The 26,378-nt window shown below is 37.8% G+C and overlaps 1 protein-coding gene across 1 annotated transcript in view; it reads right to left on the minus strand.

Moving 5' to 3' along the window:
• TAB2 (TGF-beta activated kinase 1 (MAP3K7) binding protein 2) overlaps positions 1–26,378 on the minus strand; it is a 62,053-nt gene that overhangs the window by 17,782 nt on the left and 17,893 nt on the right. Inside the window, exon 2 of the mRNA XM_083857697.1 lies at positions 2,107–2,296. Coding sequence (XP_083713823.1) covers positions 2,107–2,208 — 102 coding nt within the window. The 5' untranslated portion in view covers positions 2,209–2,296. The remainder of the gene's footprint in view (positions 1–2,106; positions 2,297–26,378) is intronic.

Genomic DNA, 26,378 nt, shown 5'->3' on the forward strand with positions numbered 1-26,378 from the left:
CCAGAGCTCATGAAATTTCAAAGAACATGACAGGATCTTCTTGGTGAGTCTTAGCTCTCAGTTCACAAAAAAAGGTAGCTTTCCAGTGTGACAAATTAGTTTAACAATACTGCACACATGGAACATTAATTACTCTGGACTATTTTTGAAAGATCCTCTTATGAAAGCAGACTTAAAACACTTCCTCAAAATCCAAACCCTTCTCCATAAATCTGTCATAATATGGGATGTACAGCATCTTTTCTTCACAGTTATAAGGCTCTTCTTATTAAAAGAAATCCACAATGTTATGAAGATCACTGAGTCTCTTAAAGACAGGCATTAGTTTTAAAATTTTTCAAGCATTACATTCAAAAGATGATTACTGATGCATTCACTCCAGCAAGTCCACAGACCTTGCTGAACAAGCCGTTCTCATGTTTGAAGAACAAAATTGCACCCGTAGTATGAAGTCCTACAGAGCACTAACATAAAAAAAGCAGTGTACAATCCTGAGAACAAGTATAGGTAATTTATACTTGGGTTCAGTTTCCTTTTCAGCTAAATAATGAGAAAGAAGGGACTGGAGAAAGCTTGAAACCTCATGAGTCTTGAGCAGAATTTTGCCTTCTTGCAAATCAAAATCAATTCTGTTGATGAAATGCACTTTTCACAAGTTCTTACTCTAGAAAGACTGGAGAGTCATGATAAAGTCTTGGTAATAAGAACGTTAAATTATCACAGACACTTACCAACAGTATGAACACTTCATTAGCATACGTGTGTGTGTGAGTACATATATATATATACATGTAAGTACAGAAAATATGTATTTCATATATAAAAATACATATAAATAGCAAGACAAACAATAAGGATATAAAGAATGTTAAATCATAACCACAGATGTCCTAGCCATAGTCCAGAGATAGCTTCTGGGAAGCCATAACCCATAATTTTTTTTATCAGTGTATACTGATGATCAGTATGACTATTTGGATAATTCTCTTATTAACCAGAGTAAATTAAAAGTTGAATATCACAGAATGAAAAAGAAAATCAATCAGTATGGCTGCTTTGAATTGACAGAAACGCAAAGCAAACATGTTTAAGCGACACAGTTAAATAAGTCTACTAGCACTTGTTAACTCCAGGCATTTAGCTGCTATGGGCTATTCATGAGCTATGGAGGGACATAATTTATCTTCTGAAGTAGCTAACATGATACTACAGTGCAAGAAGCTGATTCAAAATATGGTGTATGTTCTGATAGTGGCAGCATTAAAAACAGACAGCTGCATGTAGAAATTGAGAATATGCAGCTTTAGCACTAACTGCAGCACTGGTCAAAAATGCTTTGTTACTATCAAGCCCAACAGAAATCCATTAATTAACTACATAGACTTTAAAGGTACAGCAAAAAAAATGAAGGCCACGTGGCAGCCAAAGCCCCAGGCAGAAGCACACCAGTGCCTCACCCCCAGTCAGGTCTAACACGGTGGAGGTGAGGCTTCAAGCACCTTGTCCTGCCTGAGAGAGCTGACCTGAGCTCCTGGGAGTGCCCACATCACACTCCAGGCTCCCTGCTGCAGAGAGCACCTAAGGCACCAGGGAGCTGGCAATGGAAAGCATCGGGGCCAACCTGCCTGCAGGCAAGGGCCCATCTTTAAGTCTGATGGAGACCAGGTAGTAAAGTTGCTTCTGGACCTGCTCCAACACTCAAATAAAAATTAAAATAAAATTTTTTTAAATGCTGCACTGCCTTAAATTGTCTGTGCTGGACTCAAGTTGACTTTGCATCCCTCCTTTTGCCACAGTTAGTTTTGGCTCCTGGAATGTCCAAAAGGCATGAGCATACTGATTGGTGAGACAGAAGTCTCCATGCACACACTGATTATTGATTTACAGGCTGATTTACTTTGGACGACTCCTGATTAGGCACAGAAAAAGAGAGGCCAATTAAACACTTTGCTTGCTGTGCAATATAAAGAAGTTGGCTGAGTATATTTTTCTCATTTATAGAAAAAAAAACAAAAAGAAAAACATCTGCTTTCAAAGGGGATGCCCATAGAAAAAGCTTAAATTAGCAATGCTGCTAACTTGTACAGCCATGAACAGAGCACTGACCTGTAACATGCATCTGGATACAACACCTTCAGGTACCTCAGGAAACTTCTGTCGCAGGTCTTGTAAAACCTGAATATCAATTTGCTGGCTTCCTTGGGCCATTCGTATATTGCCTGGTCAGGATTGTTTTTCAACAGGCAGTTTTAGGCCTTAGTAAAGGGAGTACTCATCTCTTCTGTCCCAGCATTTTCTGGAAGAGAAAGGAAAGCCTTGAGACATGAAAAGCAGGCACTTCTGATGTAACAAAAGAACATCCCACGAAAAACTGAAACATACATACAAAATCCCTTTTCAATTATGCAACCTAAGTCTGTACTTTACGATGATGTTTTGCCGTGCAACTTCTCTGCCTAAGTAATTGTCCTTCACGCACTCATAACCTTGAAAATTGGCCATTTATAGACATATTTGGGGATCAGTTCCCTTCTATCTTTGGTTTTATACTGATATTATAAAATACATTAAGAATAAGACTTAATTTATCAAAGTATTAAAATTATTAGGTTTAAGAACAGCATTTTTACTTATTTTAAACACAACTGAACACAAAGTAGTCTACATCAAATATTGGAAAATAGTGTTCACTCAACTTTTGAATGTACTTGCATTTTTACCTTTACCATCATTGTTTCTGTTTACTGTCAGGATATTGTGGATAATAGAAGTTCAATGTCTCTGAGTTTCAGAATATACTAGCAATTGTCTACTTGGTTTTCACCCAACATACCACAGAATACTCTGAAATTATTATTAGAAGGAAATAACACTGCAACAGCTTAGGCCTCTTCAACTAATTCTGTTTCTGCTTTGAAGGAAATTATGAAGAGCTATGAATAAGACTATTTCACAATCACCCAATCAACACATTTGTACAAATTATCTGTCTAGATATCAAGAGGGTTTTACCAAGAAGAATTTCTATCAATAAATCTTAAAGGAATGCACCTGTGTGTTAAGCAATGGAATGGTATTTTCTTCATATAAACTAACATTACAAATAAGTGTGACCATACAGTTCATAAAAACCCTGACACAGCCAACTCCAATGTACCTCTTAATTTAGCAAATCTTATTCAAGCATCTCCATGAATTTTATTCACTTTCTTTGTGGCAGCAGTAGAGATATTTAAAAAGTTACTTAGTCTATGTCTCACTAGAAGTATATCCACGTTATTTCTTCAATGGTTTGCAGTGCTAGACTAATCTGAGCAGTGACAAGACACTACTCATCTTGCACCTTCTTTAAAGAAATGATAAGGAAAAACACTGCTCAAATTAAACAACTAAATAATTACGTTGTTTATCAAAAACAGTACTGCAATACTTTGCTAATTAAACTTCAAATTAAACAAGATCACAGCAAGTCCACAAGAAGATTCTATTAACAAGAATCAACCACAGAATTGCAGAATGTGTAGGTTGGAAGAGACCTTCAAGATCATTGAGTCCAACCCAGCCCTAACACCTCAACTAAACCAGGGCACCGAGTGTCACATCCAGTCTTTTATTAAACACATCGAGGATGGTGACTCCACCATCTCCCGGGGCAGACCATTCCAGTACTTTATCATTCTTTCTGTAAAAAACTTTTTCCTAATATCCAACCTGTATTTCCCTTAGTGCAGCTTGAGACCGTGTCCTCTTGTTCTGTCAGTTGCTGCCTGGAGAAAGAGACCAACCCCCACCTGGCTACAGCCACCTTTCAGGGAGTTGTAGAGAGTGATAAGGTCACCTCTGAGTCTCCTTTTCTCCAGGCTAAACAACCCCAGCTCCCTCAGCCATTCCTCACAGGGTTTGTGTTCCCAGCCCCTCACCAGCCTCGGTGCCTCCTCTGGACGTGCTCAAGGGTCTCAATGTCCTTCCCAAAGCCCAGAACTGGGCACAGCACTCAAGGTGTGGCCTCACCAGTGCCCAGGACAAGGGAAGAATGACCTCCCTGCTCCTGCTGGCCACACCATTCCTGACACAGGCCAGGATGCCCTTGGCCCTCTTGGCCACCTGGGCACAGCTGGCTCATGTTCAGCTGCTGTCACCATCGTCCCCAGGTCCCTTTCTGCTGGGCACTGTCCAGCCACACCATCCCCAGCCTATAACACTGCAGGGGGTTATTGTGGCCAAAGTGCAGGACTCGACACTTGGACTTTTTAAACTTCATCTTATTGGACTCTGCCCATCCATCCAACCATTCCAGATCTCTCTGCAGAGACCTCCTACCTTTCAACAGATTGACACACATTTCCAGCTTAGCGTCATCTGCAAACGTACTAATGAAAGACTCAATACCCTCATCCATGTCACCAATGAAAATACTGAACAGAACTGGCCCCAGCACAGACCCCTGAGGGACACCACTGGTGATTGTCCCCAGCCGGATGCAGCACTGCTCACCACCACTCTCTGGGCCATCCAGCCAATTCCTGACCCAGCAAAGAGTGCTCCCATCCAAGCCCCGGGCTGCCAGCTTTTCCAGGAGTGTGCTGTGGGAGACAGTGTCAAGGCCTTGCTGAAGTCCAAACAGAAACATCCACAGCCCTTCAGCATCCACCAGGTGGGTCAGCTGGTCATAAAAGGAGACCACGTTGGTCAAACATGACCTACCCCTCCTAAACCCGTGCTGGCTGGGCCTGATACCCTGGACATCTTGTGAGTGCTGTGTGATGAAGAAAACTGGTTAACCCCAGTTCAGTATCAAATGCCATGTTTCTACCCCTCTTCTACTGTGCAGTGCATGAAACTTCCTCCTAAATAGTTAACCCTCCCCCATCCTCCTAAAACTGCTTAATTTTTTTCCAATTTCTCCAACCTAAATTAAAGCAAACCACTTTGCAATATGTGCTACTACTTCAGAAGAGCAAATTCTATGATCTCCATCTCAAGTTCCCTGTACAGTACTAAAATTTTGTATTTACTCTTCATTTAAATTGTATCAGCAAAAAAAAGCACCTTCACAGCTGCTACAGCAAAAACTCCATGGAAAGAGATTAATGCACGTAGTCTTTTCAAATACTACAGAGAATAAATTAAAAAAACCCCCAGTATTTAAAACAAATGTTCCACATTGTCACCCCAGTGCTTCATTTCAATAAAGTATTTTGTATTTTAACTCATTTTTCAGTGTCTGAAAACACATAATGACCACAATTGCCATTTATTACTCCAAAGAAGCAAAGTATTTTAACAACTACCTTAAAATTCAAAAGTGCTACAGAAAAACTTGTCTGCATTTTCATAAGACATAAAATGACTTATGGGTCATCATTCAATGTTTGCAAAGTTCAATAATTTGTTGGTAGCATGCAAAACTTGGGAAATTACTTATTTTTATTTTTTCTATTTGTACTTTTAAGTTTTGGTAGTTTAGCACCAAGCAGATGCCTGCGGGCAGTATCCCTTTACTAAATTTGCTGATAAATTTTTGCACGTGTACATCAAATGTGTCAACATTGCAAAATATTATATTTACTGTAACATGGGAGGAAGTAAATGAAAGAGGCTCTGCCCCCACTATCTTAATTCAGAGAAATATACTCCAACACAAAAAGAAAAAGTTTTTTTTTCCTTAGTTTCAATTACAATAGGCAACTAAAATGGCTTCACTGACTACTGAACGCATGAAAAATGTATCATGTGAATATGAAAGTCTCATTCCAACCATCACTTCAAGAAGAAAAAATCCACTAAAGAGCCCAAATATATCAAAGATTATTAATAAACTCAGATTAACCTTAAGGAAGACTGAAGTGACATGACTGAAGAGGCCTTTTCAGGCCTCTGTAGTAAAGACAGATGAAAAGGTTTTTTCCCAGTCCTTGATGCGACAAGAAACTACAAAAAGGACTCAGGATCCATCTCCAGAGGCAAACTTCAAGGAACTTTGAAAGTTACTTTGACAGATGCAAGCCTAAAAACCAGACACACAACACTGCTGTCAGCCATGGAACTCGAGATCATCCAGAATATAGTTAGAAATATTCTTAGAATATGATTAGAAAGTTACATATGCAAATATGTGTGTGTGTATATATATATATATAATGAATGCAAGAGTGAATAGCCAACACTGCCAGTAATCAGACTGTAGAAGCAAAGGGTACCAGCAGGAGGCAAAGGAAACTGTTGGCAGCAACATTTTGGCTTCATTCAGAGACTCTGGCATAAAAAAAAAAGGCAACACAGCATTACAGAATTAATCAGAAAAACCTATTCAAGAAATTAATTACTGGAAGAAAGAAAATTCAACACTGGTGACTCAGAGAAATAATTCTTCCTAAAATCATTAATATCAGAGTTTAATTACGAAGGAAAACTTCTAAATCCTGGAGTGCAGTACAATATAAAGTTTGTAGTAGTGTCCATTTACTTATAGTTTTACAGACTGCTTCTAGCTATTAAAATACAAACAAACAAAAAACCCATTTCATTGTGACTTTATAATGTTGAAGTGAGACAGAGATCCCAGTGCTCATTTATGCCAGAAATACTAAGTAGCCGGAAGAATTAATTAGCTGTGTTCTTTTTCAAAGACTATTGGCAAGATCCCCAGACAACTTAAAAGGCCTGGCAATTGTATCATGATGGAGCTCCTGTTGAAGCTTTATTCTGTGAAAACTATTGAAACCAAAGTAAACAATGTGTCATCTCCCAAAGACTACTCAGAACTATGAGACACAAAATAAACTGCCTCTCTTGTTTATGAAAATATTCAACGACAACTTAATGTGAAATATAATTCAGATGCCAAATACTAGGCTGTAATAGTGCTGGACTAGTGCTAGCTAAATACATAATTTTTCAAGTCTCCTTTCTTCTGACAGTGTACATGCTTAATATATCACAGACAATTCTTCAATACAAACCTTAACTTAGTATCACACTGACTTTCCACAAAACACTTAAAAAGCAAGCGTTCTTCAGAGTAGATTCTGCCAAAATGGATTTTATGAAATAATTAAACCTGACAAAATCTAAACAAAGCTTGACAGACTAGAATGTTATCTGCACTTCTTGTTCGTTACTAATTTTTTCCTACTGCAACTTCATGTAGAGTTTATGCCACAATAAATATCAAAGGTAATTGTGCAGATGTTAACATAACTGCTGTATTTAATAATTCCAGTTGAAGTTATGATGCACTCATTATGACTGAAGTCCCATTTATGGTGATAACATTTGGGAAACAACCTTTGTGTGTTCAAGAGAACAGCTTTTGGAAATATGCAGAAGACTGCCACAGTAACCAGCACACCCTTCACCTTCTTCAAGCTCAAATCAACGCAGCCTTTATATCCCCTTGTTAGTTCAGCTACATCTAATAAGTAAATTGCTCACACTTTTCTGTGGTTTTAATCTGATCACATCTGATCTGTGTTTTACTCACCTGGCTAAAATGCTGTTAAAGTAATCTATCTAAAAGCTTATTTTAGAAATCTGGCTGTAAATATTTTTTGAGAGTGAATGCAGAAACAACAGAACATTTTCTTGCAGCATTAATGGTGCAGGTTACAGACACTGTGCATAAAAAGACTGCTGTAATGACAGGAAATCAAATGCAGCAAGTTGCAATGTAAGCCTGGTAGAGGTTGATAAACCAACAGCAGAAACACACAAGCAATTATAAAGATGACTGAAAAAAACAAACCCAACAATAAACCAAAAAGAAACCACCCAACCCCTCTATACTTATCTCAGGCTGCTTCATCAGGACTAAGATACACAGACCATGTAACTGTGCGCTGGGTAACTCCAAAAAAGTAAAATTATCTTCACCCCTCCTCACTCCATGCCTTCATGAGCAACACCTCCCCCCATATATTTAGCTACATTTTTTCTTGTTATCTTATCAAAACACCTATCCAGGCACTAAGCCAACAAATATTAAGAAACTTCTATGGACCCATTTTTCAGCCAGACCTCAATTCTGATGTTTCACTCCAATAACTCAGCTAACGACTAACCTTAGGTCACTTTCCATTGAGGGTTTCTTTACACTGAATTGCTTGAATGACAAAGTATAACTTTGTCATTCGAGCAATTATAAATCAATATAATATTAATATATTAATATAGTCAATATAAACATACTAAATATAATATTAATACTAAATATATTAATATAATTAATATATTAAGTGATACATAATATATTGATCAATGAAATATTTTCTCCCCATCTAGCCCTACTAGATTTTTTCTGAAAGCCTACATGGAGCCAAATATCAGGCAGCCTAAACACACACTTGTTTTCTTAAAATTTAGAATAATTTTGTAAGGGAAAATATATAGAAATGAGAACACTCTACCCCAGAGTCCCATATTCTTTCTGCAAAAGAGATTAAGAAGTGACAGGACAAAATCTTAAAGCTTACATTAACATCACTAATGCTTTAAATGCATATTTAAAAAAAGAAGTGTGAGAACTGGATGATGGAAACAGGTTTATTAAATATTCCTAGTAGAATTTAATTGTTCTAATATATTACTCAGCTTTTCCATGGCTAATTTGAACCATTTCAATAGTTCTTCACCAGTATCTCTGCTTAAAGAATAGTATTATCAAATCCAGATGTTACACTTCACTCGTTACCACCCATCTCTTTAATAAAGAATGAATAAATTTAGCCCGCCACAGTTAGTTTCCCATCTCATTCTCAACCTACTACACAGTGATACTTCCTTGTAACTGTCTGCCAGATTTCTACTCTGCACTGTTCTGAATCCAAACAGGAACATGAAAGATATAAATCTGACTTCATTGCATGACCTTAAAATTGAAAAAAAATCAGAATTGCAAATAAGCATCACTAAGAGTTTTCCCCAAGCACATTTCTGAATTGGATCAAACTGAAAGACTTCTATCAAATAATTAATGATGAGCAAGGTCAGAGGAAAATGGCAAACTCTGGAACAGTTCAAAGAAATAATCTATTCCTATGGAAAGTTTATTTTAAGTGACCATACCTGGAAGCAATTCCTACCTGGAAGCACAACTTGGTACTTTTTCTTCCTCCAAATTCATTACAAAGAGTAATTTCCAGAAAAAATAAATATTTAACACATTTCATAATGTCTTTTAAACTTCTGGCTGGAATAACAATGTACTTTAACGGGTCCCACAGCAAAAGTGTGCACACATGAAACATTTAAAGAGGTTTAATCTGTCAGGTATTTCCTTGGAAACTATGAGCAGTTACACAATTTCTCTTTCAAGGGAAATTAGCTGGGCTTGTACTTTTTTAATCTCGAGCAAATTTTAAAAAAAGGGATTTGTTTTGTTTGACTGTGAATTTTTAATTTTTGCTAGTTCAGTAATGCTAACACACACATTAAGGGATTCTATTAATGGATTTTATCTAAATTTGGGTTGGATTTTTTCCCCTTTCCCTTAAGAGACTTAATTAAAAAGCCACCTTCCTTTACTGCAGGTAAATTCCATCCTGTCAATTCTATCAAAGCACAGCTGACATTTTCAGAGCTCAGCAATATGTTGGCAAACCTCATACATAAGCACGTTAAAAATGAGGTTTCTCAAGTCACTGTAAAATTTTCCTCAGGAATATGGTTTCATTAGACAAAGATCTATCACAACAGTTGAGCTTGCCTTAAGCTACTGCTAGCAGTTGGCAGTTTGAGATTTGACCTGCTTTCTTTGCACAGTGTGTTAACAGAAATCAGAACTGAAAGCTTTGACGTTTTTAAGAAGGGTTTAATTCATTTTTACTGGAGATGAACTAAAGGTGAGGAAAGCAAGACACCTCTGAGACAGCTGAGAAGGCATTTTCAATTCCTCCTACCCTTATTTTCCAAGGCATACCCAACCGTTTAAGAGCAACACTTCTCATGTGCTCTCCTGTCCACACAGTTCTCAAAAACCCCTAAAAGCTCTACATCACTACCCATTAAGTTATACGAGAAATACATGTGAAGATAAAAATCAGATTTCTGAATTATTTGTGTACCTTAAATACAGTACTTGATGTAACTCAGAATTAAAAGTCCAAGAATGTTATAAATCTATACTTTTGAACCATTTTCTTCAACTCAGAAGCAACCATATGTTTTTGTATGGTCTTGTAAAACCTGTTTCATGGCAATTGTAGGACATAGTATGGAAATAAAATACACAAAGCTAAAACTGCATTGCGTAATCCAGTGAGGGTATTTTTTAAAATTATATTAATGAACTCCACAGTAAGTCTAAATTCTGCCTGCATTAGGATTGCAGCGCTAACATTCTTCATGTCAGTTTTACCTAGATAATCAAAACACTCTACCTTTAAATAGACTTAGTTCCTTTTTCATTATGCAAACGTGTACATTTGCTTCCATTTGTCAACTTCTGAATGAAAACTCCATTATTAATTCACAGGAAAGTCAAGCAGCAAGTATTAATCTTCACATCCCCAACTGTCATTGCATCAGGTTTCTTCCACAAATTAACAATATGAGCAAGCTGTCAAGTTTTTTTTCCTTCTGCACACTTAATTTTTACTGTCACTGCAGTGTAAAGCTTTCATTAAGATAATCCTCTGAAGTCAAAAGCAGGTGTGGCTATTTTGAAGAGTATGGACTATTTCCAGTGCAAATGTTCTAAGAGCTGAAGGAAAAAACTTAAGACAATAAAAATGCCAATCAGAGAAAGAGGCAGGAAAACCAAGCCTATATGACCAGCCATCATTAAGAAAAAATAATCTTGAAAAAGTAACTGAAAACGAGTCTCCAAAGAAACACGATTAAACATTTTTTTCTTTAACTCATTTGACTATATCTCCTTTCGAAATCTGCTTTTGACTGATGACTGACAAAAAGATACAAAGGCTTCCTAAAATGAAGCAATGATTTTAAACAACCAGTTTAAATCTAACTAGATGCTACAATCTCTCTCAGATTCTCTGATCACAATGTGCACTAATGTAAGAACATAAATATCCTACTGAGTCATAAAAGGGTCATTTTAGCTCAATGTTGTTTGCAAGAGTGGCAACAAAAAGCAATATGCAGGAAGAATATGTAAGCCTAAGCCTTTTTTGAGCACATTCTTCTCATTCTCTCTGTATATACAACTGTGTGATTGAGGAAACTCAAGAGCAGTGCCCTGCCTATTCTCTTTACAAACCTATTGATGATGTGTTCATCAAATTTCTTTTCTTAACCTACAGAAATTACCTGCTCCTCCAATACACTGTGGCAAAGAATTCCAGAAGCTTACTACTCTTTGCATTTTGAAATAATAATTCAAAATCAACCAAAAATTTTTCTTTAGACTTTTTTCAAACTTGTCCTACAGGTCCCGAGTACACAGTTCCAAGCTGCAGGACTTTGTAACAGTTCTGCATTCATCAGCTGCATTAATTTTCAAGCTTCACTCATAAATCCTCCTATCATCTTCATCTCTCCAAACTGATAAAAATGCCTCCATGGAAGGCAAGAGCTATTGTCTTGATTAAAAATAAAATAATATCTTCTCATTACCTTCTCTAACACCAACATATGCTCCCTGAAACACAGGGCCTGTAGCCCTCAGTACTCAAGGGGATGGCTTAGCAGGGCTTTACCCTGGAACACCGTTTCTCACGCCCTTTGGCTCTTTCTGATGATGCCAATAGCTCTCTGGCTTTTCCATCTGCTCCTGAACATTGCACCACAAGTTTCACTAACTCCTCACAAACCCAAGACTACACTTCTCAGCTGTGATTAGTAATGAATGAATGTAGCACCTGTGTGCAAGACCAGGCTTATTATACACCACAGGACTACACACTAGAGCTATAATTAACCTATTTCTCTTTTTCCCACCTATACCTTTCCTTCTCCATATCTAGTACCATAAACATCATTAGCTGTGAAAATCTTAAACATTTTCCAATACTTTACTACATCCTAGTTTGTTGAGTAGAAGACAGCTGGGTAAAAGCTACAATGTGAAGAAGAATCAGCCACAGCCAAGGAAGTGCAGCACACCTCAGAGTCAGAGAAGTGATACAAAGCCCGAGGTACCCGCTGGCTGTAACCACAGTAACAAGAAGGATAACGAGCACCTGAAAGTGTTACTTTGTTTATTGCTATCCCCCTGCTTTCATGACTTGTACTATTCTACATAGACAATTCTGAAAGCTGGTTTAACTGGCCTCAGAATAGTTTGTAAAGTTTCCAGTTTTATATCTGACCAATCCAAATCTGATCAAAGTCTTCCTTGAACAACTGCCCCCAAAAAGCAGTAGATGTTCAAGGAACTCTCCAGTAACCTACAGCCAAGAGCAGCAATAAAATGTACGTGAATGACAAGTTCTTTGAGCAGTTTCAGGAACCTCTACAATAGCTGACTCCAGGCCAAAGGGACTTCCCTGCAGCCCAAGGACACAGAAGCCCATCTCAAAATGTCTTGGCTCCAAATACCCTTTCAGTAGTATGAAATTCCAACAACCACATTCCAACTAGACCTGGATCTGCAGAGCTTGCAGACTTCTGGCTCCACCACTGAAAACCACAGTCCAGCACGACTGGCTGCCTCAGAGCTGTCAATTTGGACTCTAGAATCATCATTCCCACAACAGCTTCACTGAACCCAGGGAAGATTCAGCTTACACTTGATAAGCTCCTCTTTCACTTAAAAATCTTGGCATAAATGAAACAGACATCTCATGAAATGAGAATCACGACTGCTAGGAAGCTACATATCTAGCAGTATTTTTTATAGTAATTTCCCAATTTAAAACCAAACTAAGACAGCACACACACCAGATACCAAACCTTTCAGTAAGAGATGCACAATTACTGCTGAAGAACCATCACGGGACATCAATGTATAGAAATGGTCCCAGAGAAGGACATGATGCCTTCTGCTCTTAGATCACATGACCAGGAACAGCTCTGGTTTTCTCAATGTAAAGCTCTATTCAAAATTATACATTAACAATTTCTTTTTTGAAACCAGGAATATGAGTAAGAGGAATAAATTTAGATCAAAACAGCTTGAAATTGCATTTAACCAAACAAAAAGAGACTCAAATGCACATTGAAATACTGAAGTACAAAAGCACTGGTGAGTTTCATACTGAAACTCCATATACCTTAGCTTTCATTCCAAAGAGAACAGGAAGAAGTGTCACTGCTTCAATCCAGAACTAAGTCAGAGTGCTGTTAACACTGCTACCTTCCCGGTGACTCAGAAGATTGTATCAGAGAAACACTTCAACCCCAGCTGGTCTGGAACTGCAATAACTCAGATTTACCCATGGGAAAAAAAATCTTCAATTTCATTATTATATTGCCAATTCAATGATGAAAGAATCCAAAAGGCTAAAGAAATGCTGGGTTACACGCATGATATACAATGATTTTGTTCTCATTTATAGTGCTACAATTGTTGAATATAAAATTATCCTGATGTCATGTTTCCACAACAGTGGAAAGTCTGAGAGTGAACTTTGTGCCCTTTTAGTATGTTCCCAATCACAATATTGCCATGTTTTGTTGAAATTCAGATGAGAACAAACATGTTGTGCCATGTTTTAGCAGCTTGCCAGGTAGTTCAATTTCTGATATGTGTTTTGGGTTATACAGTTCACAGCAGGAAGCTCTGAAAAGCCTCTGTATCCAGGGAAAGAGCTGAACTTCAGCAGTTCAATATAGAAGCCAACAACAGCATTTCAAATCTCAGAGCTTGCATTATGTAACCCAATCTTCCAGTGGTTTTGCTGATGACTAGGTTGGTATTTAAGAGACTTATTTCTGTGTTTCATACTGATACTAAAGCAAATACCCCTAAAAATGCTGAGAAGTTCCATTATCCTACAGCTGTAAGCCAGAAATGAAGCTCATCAGAGATCAAGGGACATGACAGCATTTTTAGGAAAACATGCCAGAATCAAAGTAGCTCAATAATTGCCCATAGCCACAGTCAAAAACTTCTGAAGATGAGGTCATAATTTTAAACCAGAAGAGCATATATTTAGATTAGATATAAGGAAGAAATTATTTGTGTTGAGAGCGGTGAGACACTGGAACAGGTTGTCCAAGGAAGTTGTGGGGGGCCCCTCGTTGGGAGTGAACAGGTGAGGTGGAGCTTTGCACAACATGAACCTCTGAAAGGTGTTCCTGGTCTTACAAGCCCCTTCAGACCTAAAACATTCTGTATCAGTGGTGTCCAAACCAAGGATAATTTACTGGATTTTGATGCAGTTAAGTAATGCCTTTAGAATTTTTTTTCCTGCAATTATACAATGCTGTTGAAGTCAGGCTGTACAGCAAATTAAATGCATACAATTACATTAAGAAAAAATAGAGAAACCCCAGCAGTAACAAGGCATGCCAATTGTTTTGTTATTCACATTATATGATGTGAATTATTTTATATTATTTTATATTATTTTCTAGTATGGACATTACATTTTTCCCTAGAAAAAAGGAATGGCTTGTGTATAATACTGGCCTAAAATGTTGTGATAGCACATCTAGTATCTACGAATTTCCAAATTATGGTGAATCCTATCTTTTTGCTTTGACTGAAAACAATTTATGGGAAAAACTCCTACGACATTTACACCTCTCTTTCTTTCTTAGGCACACAATGTATAGATTATTTCCTGATTTTACAAGGAAGATTTTCTATTTCCCGGATTTCATGGACCCATTCTCTATTCTTTACTTTTTAAGTTAAATTTCTATATTCTTAGTTTTGCAATCCTCACCTATACAGTGACTCATTTTGGCACAACCTGGTCACTGCAGCACAGTCCAGCAGGAGCAGTGTCCCCCGTCAGAAAGCAGATACAGGGAGCAAAGATCTGAAGTCGCAGTCCAAGAAAACCTGTTCTCAAATGTTTGTGTGACCATAAAAAGAAACAAAGCACACATTTCAAGTTCAGGTCTAGCTGCACCTTTGACACTCTCTGCAGTTGTTTGAAATTGAAATCAAAACATACATACTCTCATTTGGAAGATGTTTACATTTGGCAAGTATGGTCTTTTAATTATTTTTCCCCCAGTTCCCTTTATGTCTCTTGAATGTGAGTGACTAAACAAATTAAGTAGGTAACTTAATTGTGGTTTAGACAAGCAGAAGGAACAAAAGGTGTCAGTGTAGCCCCACTTGAGTCACCAATGTAAGTGGTCAGAAGTTGTCTAAAGGTTGACAGTTCAGTCCATCCTCTTACTGAGGATAAAAGTAAAAGGTGAACTATAAGGATCTAAGGGAACATAAAGGATATAAGGCTAACTCTTGCCATAAGCAGGAGCTGGAGAAAAATAATCCATGTCTGGAAAACTGATCTGGAGGAAACTACCATCTGCACTAAGTCTTCACTAAGACTTAAATTAATCTTGTTTTCTTAGTAATTCCTGCATAGAGCCAACCAATCAAGAGATTTCTCTATCCTTCATTTATTCTATTGCTCTAAAGGTTGTTACTACTGCAGCAAAGGGCATCACCCCTGGCAATGCTTTTGAATGCAGTTGTCCTGGCACGGAGCAGAAATCTCCTCAGGCCATGGAGGGAAACATATTTTACTAAGTTTTTAACTCAGCCAGTGAGATACAATAACATGTCCCACAGCAAGAGAGGCCTTTAGCTTGAGGAATTCTCATTACCAAACTTTAAAAACACAGTTTCTGACAGTAGGTACATTAGAATAACAATAATAATAAAAGAAAGTATTTTAAATTCTCATTTCCTGCTACAATAAGGCTACTATGAATAATAACATTGTTATGAATATTGCTGCTGGGTCTTTGCCCTTGTAGCCATGTAACTGTTCATCACATTCTACAAATGAAAAGCCAGACCAAAGCAGTAACTCAATAAAAGGCCTCAAAAAAGCTTGACTGTACCCAAGGCAAATTAACAGTTGTTACATGTAATGTAATTACGTGTAACTGTAATGCCAGTTCAGTCATATAATGACAGCCAAACTCTAGTAGTAGTACCTTCTTTAAATATATCCTGGTTTCCATTAATTATTTTCCATTTGTGTCTAAAACCAGTGTGTCCTGTTCAACAGTTGATATATCTACAGAGCAGCCTATATTAACGGTGACTTAACTGAGAAAAGGCTTCAAATACACATAAAATAACATTATTTTTGCAGAAAAAAAAATCATAAAGCACCAGGAAGTTAAGAATAAAAATATTAGTAACATCATAGTTAAGCCTGATGTGCTTTCACACACACATAACTCAAGTCCAGCCTAACATCCTGCAGGAACTCCACAGTACTGCCAGGAAGAGAACTGTACACTGAATTTAACACACTGGAACACAACCAAAGAGACAATTTCTCTCTTATCGTGCTCCAGCTCATTCATCATCTTTCTCTTGTATTGCAGTAGGCAAAACACTACATTTCTGAACTGTATCATCTTCCAAACACTCTTATCAATGCACTCTCCTTGCTGGTCTCATTTTAAAACATAGCAGCAATTCTAACTTGTTGAAACAACAGGATTTTTTCCAGGTCACAGGGTCAAAGTCTCTGATTTCCCATATGCTAAACAGGCACTTTAAGAACATTAACATTTTGCAAAAATTTATAGCAAGGGCTCTGTCAGCACTTGTATACAATGTGCACAGAAAAGCTCCATTCAGCTTGCTGAAGCCACATTCATGCAGCATTTCACTGTGATTCACTGACTACTTTGGGAATGCCTGGTTTATACAAAACATCACTCAAAAGAAAAGTGAAAAATTCCTGAGCAGTGAACTGGCTTTAGGGAGATTTTCTGCTTAAGAGAAAAGCAAAGATACCAAGGATAGCTTGAGCAATAGTATTTTGAGCAAGTTTATAAGCTATTACAAGTTACAAACTGAATGATTTAAGAGCAAAACAACTCAATTGCCTTCCATCTTCAGTGGTCTTTCCTGCACAGTACAAACAGCCACCTGTACACCAAAATCTACCTCTGACACACTCAAGTGTAGTTGGAAGCTCAGTGGTGGAATTTGTGATCCAACTTCCATGAAAGCCATATCACAAAGCACTTAATGGATCATCAGCAGCCCACAGCTCTGTGCACTGCACTACAAGTGGAAGAAACAAGCCGGTTTACTTCTCCCTAGCTGTCGTGTGCAGCCACAAGACCACACTACCTCCTCCTAGAAGACACGTGGTAAAATACACCACTTACAGAAAAACTGGAAGTAGCTTTGGACTGTTAAAGAAAGCATCAAACAACAGAACAAAAATAATTCTCTTACATAAATACTGGAGCTAAGTAGGTATTCGAACAGTTGCTAAGCAGCAGCAGCAGGCTGTGTGCATCACATCAGATTTTAATGTTTCACTGGTATGTCAGAGAAAGCTCTGCAAAATCATCTGTCAAAAGTTTTCAACTCTTTAGCCATATTTCATCAGAAGTCTGAAACCTTCATAACCAAGTACTGCAGCAACTAACACAAATGCAGATGCTGTTGTGTCACATATAACATATATCTGTATTTTAGTCCTCTAGAGCAAAATAACAGACAACCAAATAAGAGAAAGTTTTTTAGATTTTGGCAGGGACCTTTTCCCCTATGGACAGAACAGGCTGTCCCCACAAAACTGATATTTACCAAACGTGGCTCGATGATCAAATTACGCTCTCTCTGGTATTCACAAAGTAGTGAATGCATCTGTCACAAAAAGCCACAAGAAATCCACAAAGTTGAAGAGTAACTCCAAGTATTCCTTTTACTTTCCAGATACTCCTTTCAGAAAGCCCTCTCAGTTCTGTGATCTACATGCAAAAAGTCCCTTATTTTTTACATTTGCATTTAAAGAAGAAAATTTCACTCACAACAATTAAAATCAACTAAAAATATTAAAGTAATACAAATAATTGGTCCAGGATAGTAATGATACTGATTATAATGTCTCAAAAGCAGGACCTTACTTAAAATTGAGACTGCCAAACTAAGAGCATAATTTATGGCAAAATCTATATGCATGGAAAAAAAGAAAAAAATTAGTTACTAAAGAGAGAATTGTGCACATTCAGATTAAGGACTCCACAGGTAACATTCATCTCACTTTTCTTCTTTGTTCTTTCTTAATTAAAATCCAAATAAATACTAATGCAAAACAGTTAAAGCTTTACCAAAACAAAATATTTAAGGCTCTTCATTAAGTGCCCTAAGCAAATGATACTTCTAAATATTTAGACAAAAACCTACTGGCTTCAATACAAATGAAAGCTGGTTATTCACCCAACTAAAAGTTTTCTGTCTTTCAATTCTTCAAAGTAATTCTAGAATTAACACTCTGGCCTACTTTCTTTTGGGAAAAAAAGTAGAAAAAAAATTCCTTTAAATATATATGTCTGAAATCTCTATGAGCCTTTTCAAATCAGGAGAAAAGGCCACTCATAGTTCCAGATGCAAAGAGTGAAGCTCCAGAACTCAGATTATTCGATCTGTCAGCTGCCTCCTGTGGTACAAGGCTGGTGAAGAAGCCACCTCAGTCAGGAAAGCACAAAAGCAACTCCTTGAGCTTTCCTGAAGAGCGCAAGTCCACAATCACTGTTCTCTCTCTCAGTGAGGACAAGATGATCACATGAATCTTCCTCTATGAGAAGACTATGAGATGCAAGCTAACTGTGTGGCAGCAGCAGTCAGCCTTGCATTGCTCCTTTACTGATGAAGTGCTTGCAGCCTTAGGGTGAAACTCTGAGAAAGCTGAACAGACCAAAACTTTCAGTGTATCTTGCCTTTCTCACCACTCTGCTCTTACAGCCTGCAATTCTGTCCTCTTTCTTGCTCTGGCCCTATTTGTCCACCTCTTCTCTGTGGCATATTCAAGAGATCAATCTATTAGAAGATAATAGCTTTCTTTTTTGTTAGATTTCTCTTTGTGTTCCAGCAGCGATGAGATGCTGCATAAGCTCAAACCATCTTGGACACATTCAACTGTATCACATCCCACAGACTGGAAGACCCCACCATGCAAAAAGCCTGAAAATGCATTACTCTGAAATCAAAGACTTTACTGCAAAACTGAAAGAAATAATGAACTAGGCTGACACAAATTACACCTTCTTCCCAAGAACTGTAATTAAGTATCTCAATTACAGATCCTGTAAGCATGGCTAGACCAAAAGCTGAATTGGAGCAGTGAGTTATGGGCCATGTGTTGTTATTTCAGCAGCCAGCACTGGATCAGTGCTATGACTGGATCATTTTTATATCCCACTCCTGTTATACTCCTATGGGACTACATATTAAACCAATTCTATGCCTAGAACAGGTGCAGAGGAGCAGTGACTGCCTAAAAAAAAAAAACAAACCAAAAAACAAATCAAAAGCATTTCTAAGAAACATGTAAAAGCAGATTCTCGGAAGCAGTAATCTCAATTCATGGAGCCTCAAAAGAGCTGTAACTATATAACCTAAGGCTGCTCTGTCTCAAAGCACTTCCAATGGCATCCCAGATAAAACAGTACTGGTCTAGAATGTTTTCTAAACTTGGGCCTATGATTCTTGAATATTTTACAATAAAAACCAACTCTATCTTCACAGAATTACTGACAAACTTCAGTTGGAAGGTACTGACAAATCAACAGATCCAAACACTATTCAAAGCAGGACTTTACTTCAGGGTTAAACCAGGTGCACGAGGCCTCGTGCAGCCAAATTCTGAAAAATCACAAGGAGGGAGATTCTCCTAGGTTTCTGGACAATCTCCACCAATTAATCACACTTACTAAGAGCAACTTGTTCTTCATATCCAATCGGGATTTCCCTTGTTGCAATCTATTACTTCTTGTCATTTTGTTTGCTACCTGAGGAAAGCGTTCCTGCCCACCTTGCCTGTAATTCTAACTGTACATTAGTCCATCCTTAGACCTCCCTTGCCCACACTAAACACGCTGAGGTTCCTCAACCTCTCCACTTATACCACCAACCATCTTATTTCCCTCAGCTGAAGCTGCTCCCATTTGTCAGCATTTCTTGCAATAGCAGGCTCAAGGCTGTCAGATGCACCCTCACAAGGGCTGAAGAGAAAGAATAATCACATTCTACAGCTGCCTGTGCTGTTTCTTATGTTCACTCTGAAAAGCCCTTTTGCTTATCCTTTGACAAATTGACTTATTGAGAAGTACATAATGAGAAGCTCATTCACAGCTGCTGTTTGAAAGATGCTTTTTGAAAAGCAAAGTTAATTTATTTGATGCTTTTACAGTGCTTTTGCACCAGCAGCTGTATTATGAATCAAGTAAAGCTAGGTATCTAAGCAAATACAGTAACTGGTATAGAAATGCTTTTTCTCTACTTTTACACATGTAATACACAAATCTCCCACATCTCCCTCTTCTGCAGACCACAGAGAAAACCATTCAGGTTTGACAGCTGCCGACTTAAGAACTGAAGTGGGGAAAACACACAGAGAGAAATGAAAGTTATGGGTCTGAAAAAGGGAGGAGGAAGAGCAATAGGAAAAATTAAAGACCTCAGTGCAATTTGTGGTACTGAGTCCAAACTACATTCAAACCTCTGTGCCAAGTATTTGTCTGCTACTGTTGGGCCCTATGCAAATCCTTAATCAGTAGCTTCTGTAAGTTCCAACACTTTTTCCCTCTCCACTAACTAGGTGCTTACATACCTTGGTGGAATTTGGTTCCATTTGTTTCTTTCTAGCCCCGACACACGTCCTCTCCAGACGTCACAGAGAACACACTTAAATATTTGAAACTGAGATTTTAAAATGCCAAACTTTTTAATGCCAAAAATCAAAGCCACTGCTAACATTATTTGCACAGCAGGAAAGTTTTGATGCCAGTATAGACAGTGGAAAAGCTTTTTCAATATCATATACGGAAGTTCAGAAAAAATTGTCAAGCTCCAAATCTTCCCACGTCACCAGAGCTGGCAGATCTTGCTCTGCCTTTTTGGACAAACGCAGGATGGCCACCTATTGGCTACGAGAACAGTAAGCCTTGCAAGTGGAAAAGCATATAGGTATCAAAAAAGGCTACTATGAGTTGCTACTGGCACCAGTCATTATGGAACTAAGGAAAAAATAAAAATCAAAACCAAGTGTTTTCAGATGGACTTCTAAACTTCATTTTCCCCTCACTGCCCTGAAAAGCTGCTTCTTACCAACAAGGAATGGAAACTGCTGCACTTTCCATAAAACAGAAGTTACCACCATGTTGCAAATAAATGGTTAGTTATTTTAAATGAGGTGGTATAGTTAATTCCTTATGTGGAAATAAAAAGATAAAAATACTGGAAATGCTCTGGCTTCCTCTTATCCTACAGATCTTCCAGAGGGGCCTACTAGTAAGTCTCAAGACTGACATATAATCCCTTTTGGTCATTACACAAGAAGTCCTCAGAACAAAAGCCTGAATGCCCTTCTCTTTTACCCTAAAAGCTGTGTTCAAGCTGTAAAAAATGTCAGCGATCTGCCACTGGAAATTTTGCATCCTCATTTTGACACTGTCAGGGTGCTCTTTTGCACATCCTAAAAAAGGAGTTCCCTCAGGGACTGAAGCACTGAGGAGGCCTCTCCCCCAGTATCATCACACAGTAGTTTTAAGGACCCTGACCAAGACATCTTCCCCCTTTCACTGGGAGCACAGAGGACAGACACAGCAGTTTAGCTGTGACAGTAACCAACTAAATCACACTGGGACAAATTTTCAGGACATCAGCAAGAATTTTGACCATACTGTGCTCTTTTTTATCAATAAGAGTTAGATAAATTTAGAATGCATGACTGATTTCAATCTTCTAAAGAATGCACTGAATTTGTCATAATGCAACACAGGTTATAATAAATAAACTAAGAAATTTAGAGCCATTTAACTTCACAATGTTAAAATATATTCTGAAATATTTTCACTTCCTTCATTGTTTCAGCTACAGTAAAATCAATCCCTTTTTATCAGCACTGGATTGAGAGCTCAGTCAAAAGAACCCTAAATGCCACCAATACCACTGACCTCTGTGGCCTTGGGTCTTTCAGCAATAAAACAACATATTCTAGAACAATAAAATCTTCTGTCAACACTCCATTTCAGTCATATGAATTTAGAAAGAGGAGTTATTAAATGTTCCTATGCACGGCTTAATAGTAAAATCAGTACGTGTAATAGTAGAATAAAACACATTCTACCCACTATAATGTTTCACAGCAAACACTAATCTAACAATTACTTAAATTCTACAATATACATAACTTGCCTTTTAAGAAAAGTATTCCTAGTATCTCAATTTATAAGAGGAAAAAAAAAAGTTCTTCCTGTAACTTAAAATTCTATAAAGAAAATTCCATTACAAACAACACTGGATGTTAGAAATGTATTTCTTATAGATTCAGCACAAGAAACCACTACTAATTACAGTGAAATGCATTGCCCATATTCCTTTTTCCAACATCAGAGGAAACTTCTGCATGAGTTGTCTTTACAGCTTCCCAACTACTGCATAATTTTCTCAAATATCAGTAACAATTTCACTCTTGCACAGATCAGTAAGCTTACCCTTATATTAAAATTTTTCTCTGGTGCATAGGAAAGCTACAAACAGTCAGCAAAAAAACTGTCTACAAAGAACAGATTTGTGCTTCCTTTCCAAACCACAAAATGTAGAAGTTTAGGAGCTGCTTTTCCCCCCCAACCGTTTTAACGAAACCTTACACTTTGCGTAACTAGAAAAAGCTCTTTGCAGTTGTTGCCATAGGAATAGTGAACTCTTAAAGGAACACACAAAGCACAAATTTCTACTGTAACACTGCCTTTCATTTCTCAACTAATTTGTAATTCTTCAACTTTAACATTACATGATAAGTAATGCTGAACAAAAGCATTTAGAATACTGGTTTGTTTCAAAACCTAAGACTTCTCATTGTGTACATATTTAAGCCCATTCCATATGGATATTTGGAAATTGAACTGGGTAGAAGGCATTCCAAAGACCCAATACCAAATGAAATAAATGAAATTGTTTTACAACCACACAAGAGCTTAGATATTTGCCAAGTCAGAGAGTAAAAACCATGAAATACTGCAGCATTTTTAAAAAATGCCAGAAATATACTGTTAGGTACACAGTACTGAAGGAAGCCCACCTCAGTAGAATGATACCTGGATACAAAGATCAGCTCTTAATTATTCAACAGTGTATATAATGTATAATCACAAAATTTAAAAGCAAAGCATCACAAAATTCTAACTAACTAGTCCAAGTAAGGGAAAACACTTGCCTTCTCCCCAGCCCTCCCACACCGCTTTTATAATGTGAGACTGAGAACTGAAGCTGACATCTAAAGTTATAAAAAAATCCAACCACAAAAGAAATTAAAGAATTGAATTTTAGTGTGCAGGACACTTGACAAGCAGTAGGAGAGCCCAAGTCTCAGGACAAAGAATGAAAGCATTTTTATGTTTTCTTTCCCAAGTGGACCCATAGCTACATAGGAAAGAATTCGAAAAAAAAATTGCATATTATCTCCTGAAATCTTAAATCTGTTCTTCAGATCTTCTAGTTTCTTACAATACCTACTAAAAAACTGTCAATTTCATTTCTTGTAAGACTTTCTGTTGCTCTCACCTTCTAAAATAAAGGCTGAATGAACTGCAGGAATGAAATGCGCCAATATGGTTGAAGATGGAAGCAACTATCTCAGCATTACATATATTCCGAGTAGACAGCATAAAAAAGCGGAGGAGATCTTGATTTCACAGTTCTTCAATTTTCTAATGATCCATAGTAGTTCAGTTTATGTAAAGAACACTAAATTTTACACAGAACTGTCAAGACAGGTTTTAGAGACATATTTTGATAACATAAATGTATCAGAGCAAAATCCAGAATTATCCTTTTCTCCCTTCCACAGCCCAACTGTGCTAATAAAAGCTGTATCTGTGTGAAGAATATCTTGCCAGCATAGTACAACTGTACCTAGAATACACAGATTAAGCTACAGTTTCACAACACTTTTTCCACTGCAGTACCAGCTTAAGCAGTCCTCATTCCTCAGCTGTGCTGGCACAACTGTTTGTGCAGCTGAGCAGTGAGGCCAGTCAGGGAATCGATCCAGGTTAAAAATAATATTTTTCTGATGGTAAATTCCACAATCTGCTTTGCTGCAAAGCCACCTGGCACATTAACTAGTTACACCAGCACAACTGAGGGGCAAGGCAGGAATAAGAAGCTAAGGTCAGGGCAGCCCATGCTAGTGCTGACATGGAAAGAAATGCTCATGAAACTACACTCTTGGTCTTTAAATGTTTTGGCATTCCCTGATTAAGTGCATTATCCAACTACTGCAGAATAAAAGGGAATACTAACTACTACCTCACAAGGATGTTAAAAAAAGGAAAAAAAAAGGTTTCTATCTACTTTTCAAGAAATTCTAAGCAAGGGCTACAAGAAATCCTCTTAGAAACACATTTAAAACAGAAGCTTCAAACTCCCTCCCCCCATCCCCCTGACACCATAACTTCCTGTCTGTGGAAGAAATGTATTTTATCATTTGCTGCTTCTGTCACTAGTTCACACACAGAAGTTGATCCTGGATCTCTATCCTACAGACAAAGGGGCAAAATGTAACTGCATTTGTCCTCTTAACAAATCCTAGGCAATGGAAAAGGAGGGCAAAATGAACCATTAACTATGATGGTAACAACTGTTTACAACACCTCTGGAAGCAAATTTTCTGTGCTCTGATACAGTAACAAGACCAAAACCATACAACTCATCTCACAATACTGGATACCCTACGTGTGTCAGGGCTACACCTGAGCTCCTTGGTAAGATTTTAAGCTTCAGCAGCAATAGGACAAGACTTTCTGTTAGTGATCTACTTTACTCCAAGTTTATTCAAAAAGCTACAAGGCCATGAAAAAGGATGAACCCTCGCTGGCTGTGCTCTATTGATACAAGCACTTCCTATCTTGGGCACAAGCTGTTGGCACACAAACACTCAGGTTTACAAGTCCATGGATAAAGCTTCCTGACAGAAGGTGGTTTATATCATGTTAGCACAGCATGGAGCCACACTCCACACACAGGGAGCACACGTGTCTCAACCACGTTCAAGAGAAGCATCCCCGGCACACAATTTTCTGCTTCCTGTTGGTTACAGCACAATTTTTGAGAGTATTGCAGTTAATACTGGAAAAAAGTAAGCTTTTTCTTAAAAGGAAAAAAACACCAATTCTGGGAACATTCTATTATTTCATTTTCTATCTGATTCACATATACATACTTCACACTTGGCAAGTCTCTGAATACATATCAGAAAAGTCAATAAATTAAATGTATCATTCCAAACATTTAAATTTAAAATATATTAGCTATGCCCAACTTTTGTAACTTCTTTCTATGCATTTGCTTCAAAGCATTCATGAGACATTTTTAACACTACTAACTTAGAGAATAAGGAATATTCTTTTTTTAACCTGTGTGCTTCAGATGCTTATCATCAGATTTAACTCAAAGTACAGTTCAGATTTTTTGATAAGAAATACTGTAATTGAAGAACAAGCCTTACAATACTGATTTGGAAGAATTTTAAACACCAAGTACACACTGTACTCTTTCCAGCCACAGCTGAGCAGGATACTTCTTAGAGATGGGTCATGAGGAACAGGCCTTGTTTAATATTTTGATTCTTTATTTACCTCCCAACAGACACTACAATAAAAGCAAAAGCTGTAACAATAATATACGAAAGCCTCTGTCTCTGGACTACATAAAACAAAACCAAACCAAACCTCAAGCAGGAATGACTATCATGTCAAACACTGACACAGGCTTAATTAAGTTAAAGATAGAATTCCCCTCTCACCTGAATCAGTCAGGTTGGAAGGGACCACAGGGAGTCACCTGGTCCAACCTCCCCACTCAGGCAGGTTCATCCCAGAGCACAGGGCACAGGATTGTGTCCAGATGGTTCTTGAATATCACCAGGAAGGAGACTCCACAGCCTCTCTGGGCAATCCATTCCAGTGCTCAGTCCCCTCACAGTAAAGTTCTTCCTCATGTTCAGGTGGAACTTTCTCTGCATCAGTTTCTGCCCTTTACCACTTGCTCTATTGTTTATCCCCTCCCATGAGTTCAGGTTGTGCACTTCTGAATCTATTCAAATAAAAACTAGCCAGAATCCTGCACTTCTCCAGCAACTGAGACACAAAAGAATGATAAGCAGTACATTTATCAGACCTTGCCCCAAACTACTGCTCATCTTGTGGCACAACTACAGTAGCCCATATCATGAAGGAAACACCACACTAAAGTTTTGAGACAGAAGTCTGGTTTCTCATCTGGTCTGAACACATTTCTTCAGGGGTCAGGT

This window comes from Zosterops lateralis, assembly GCF_965231275.1.
Source record: "Zosterops lateralis genome assembly, chromosome: 3".
Lineage (NCBI taxonomy): Eukaryota > Metazoa > Chordata > Aves > Passeriformes > Zosteropidae > Zosterops > Zosterops lateralis.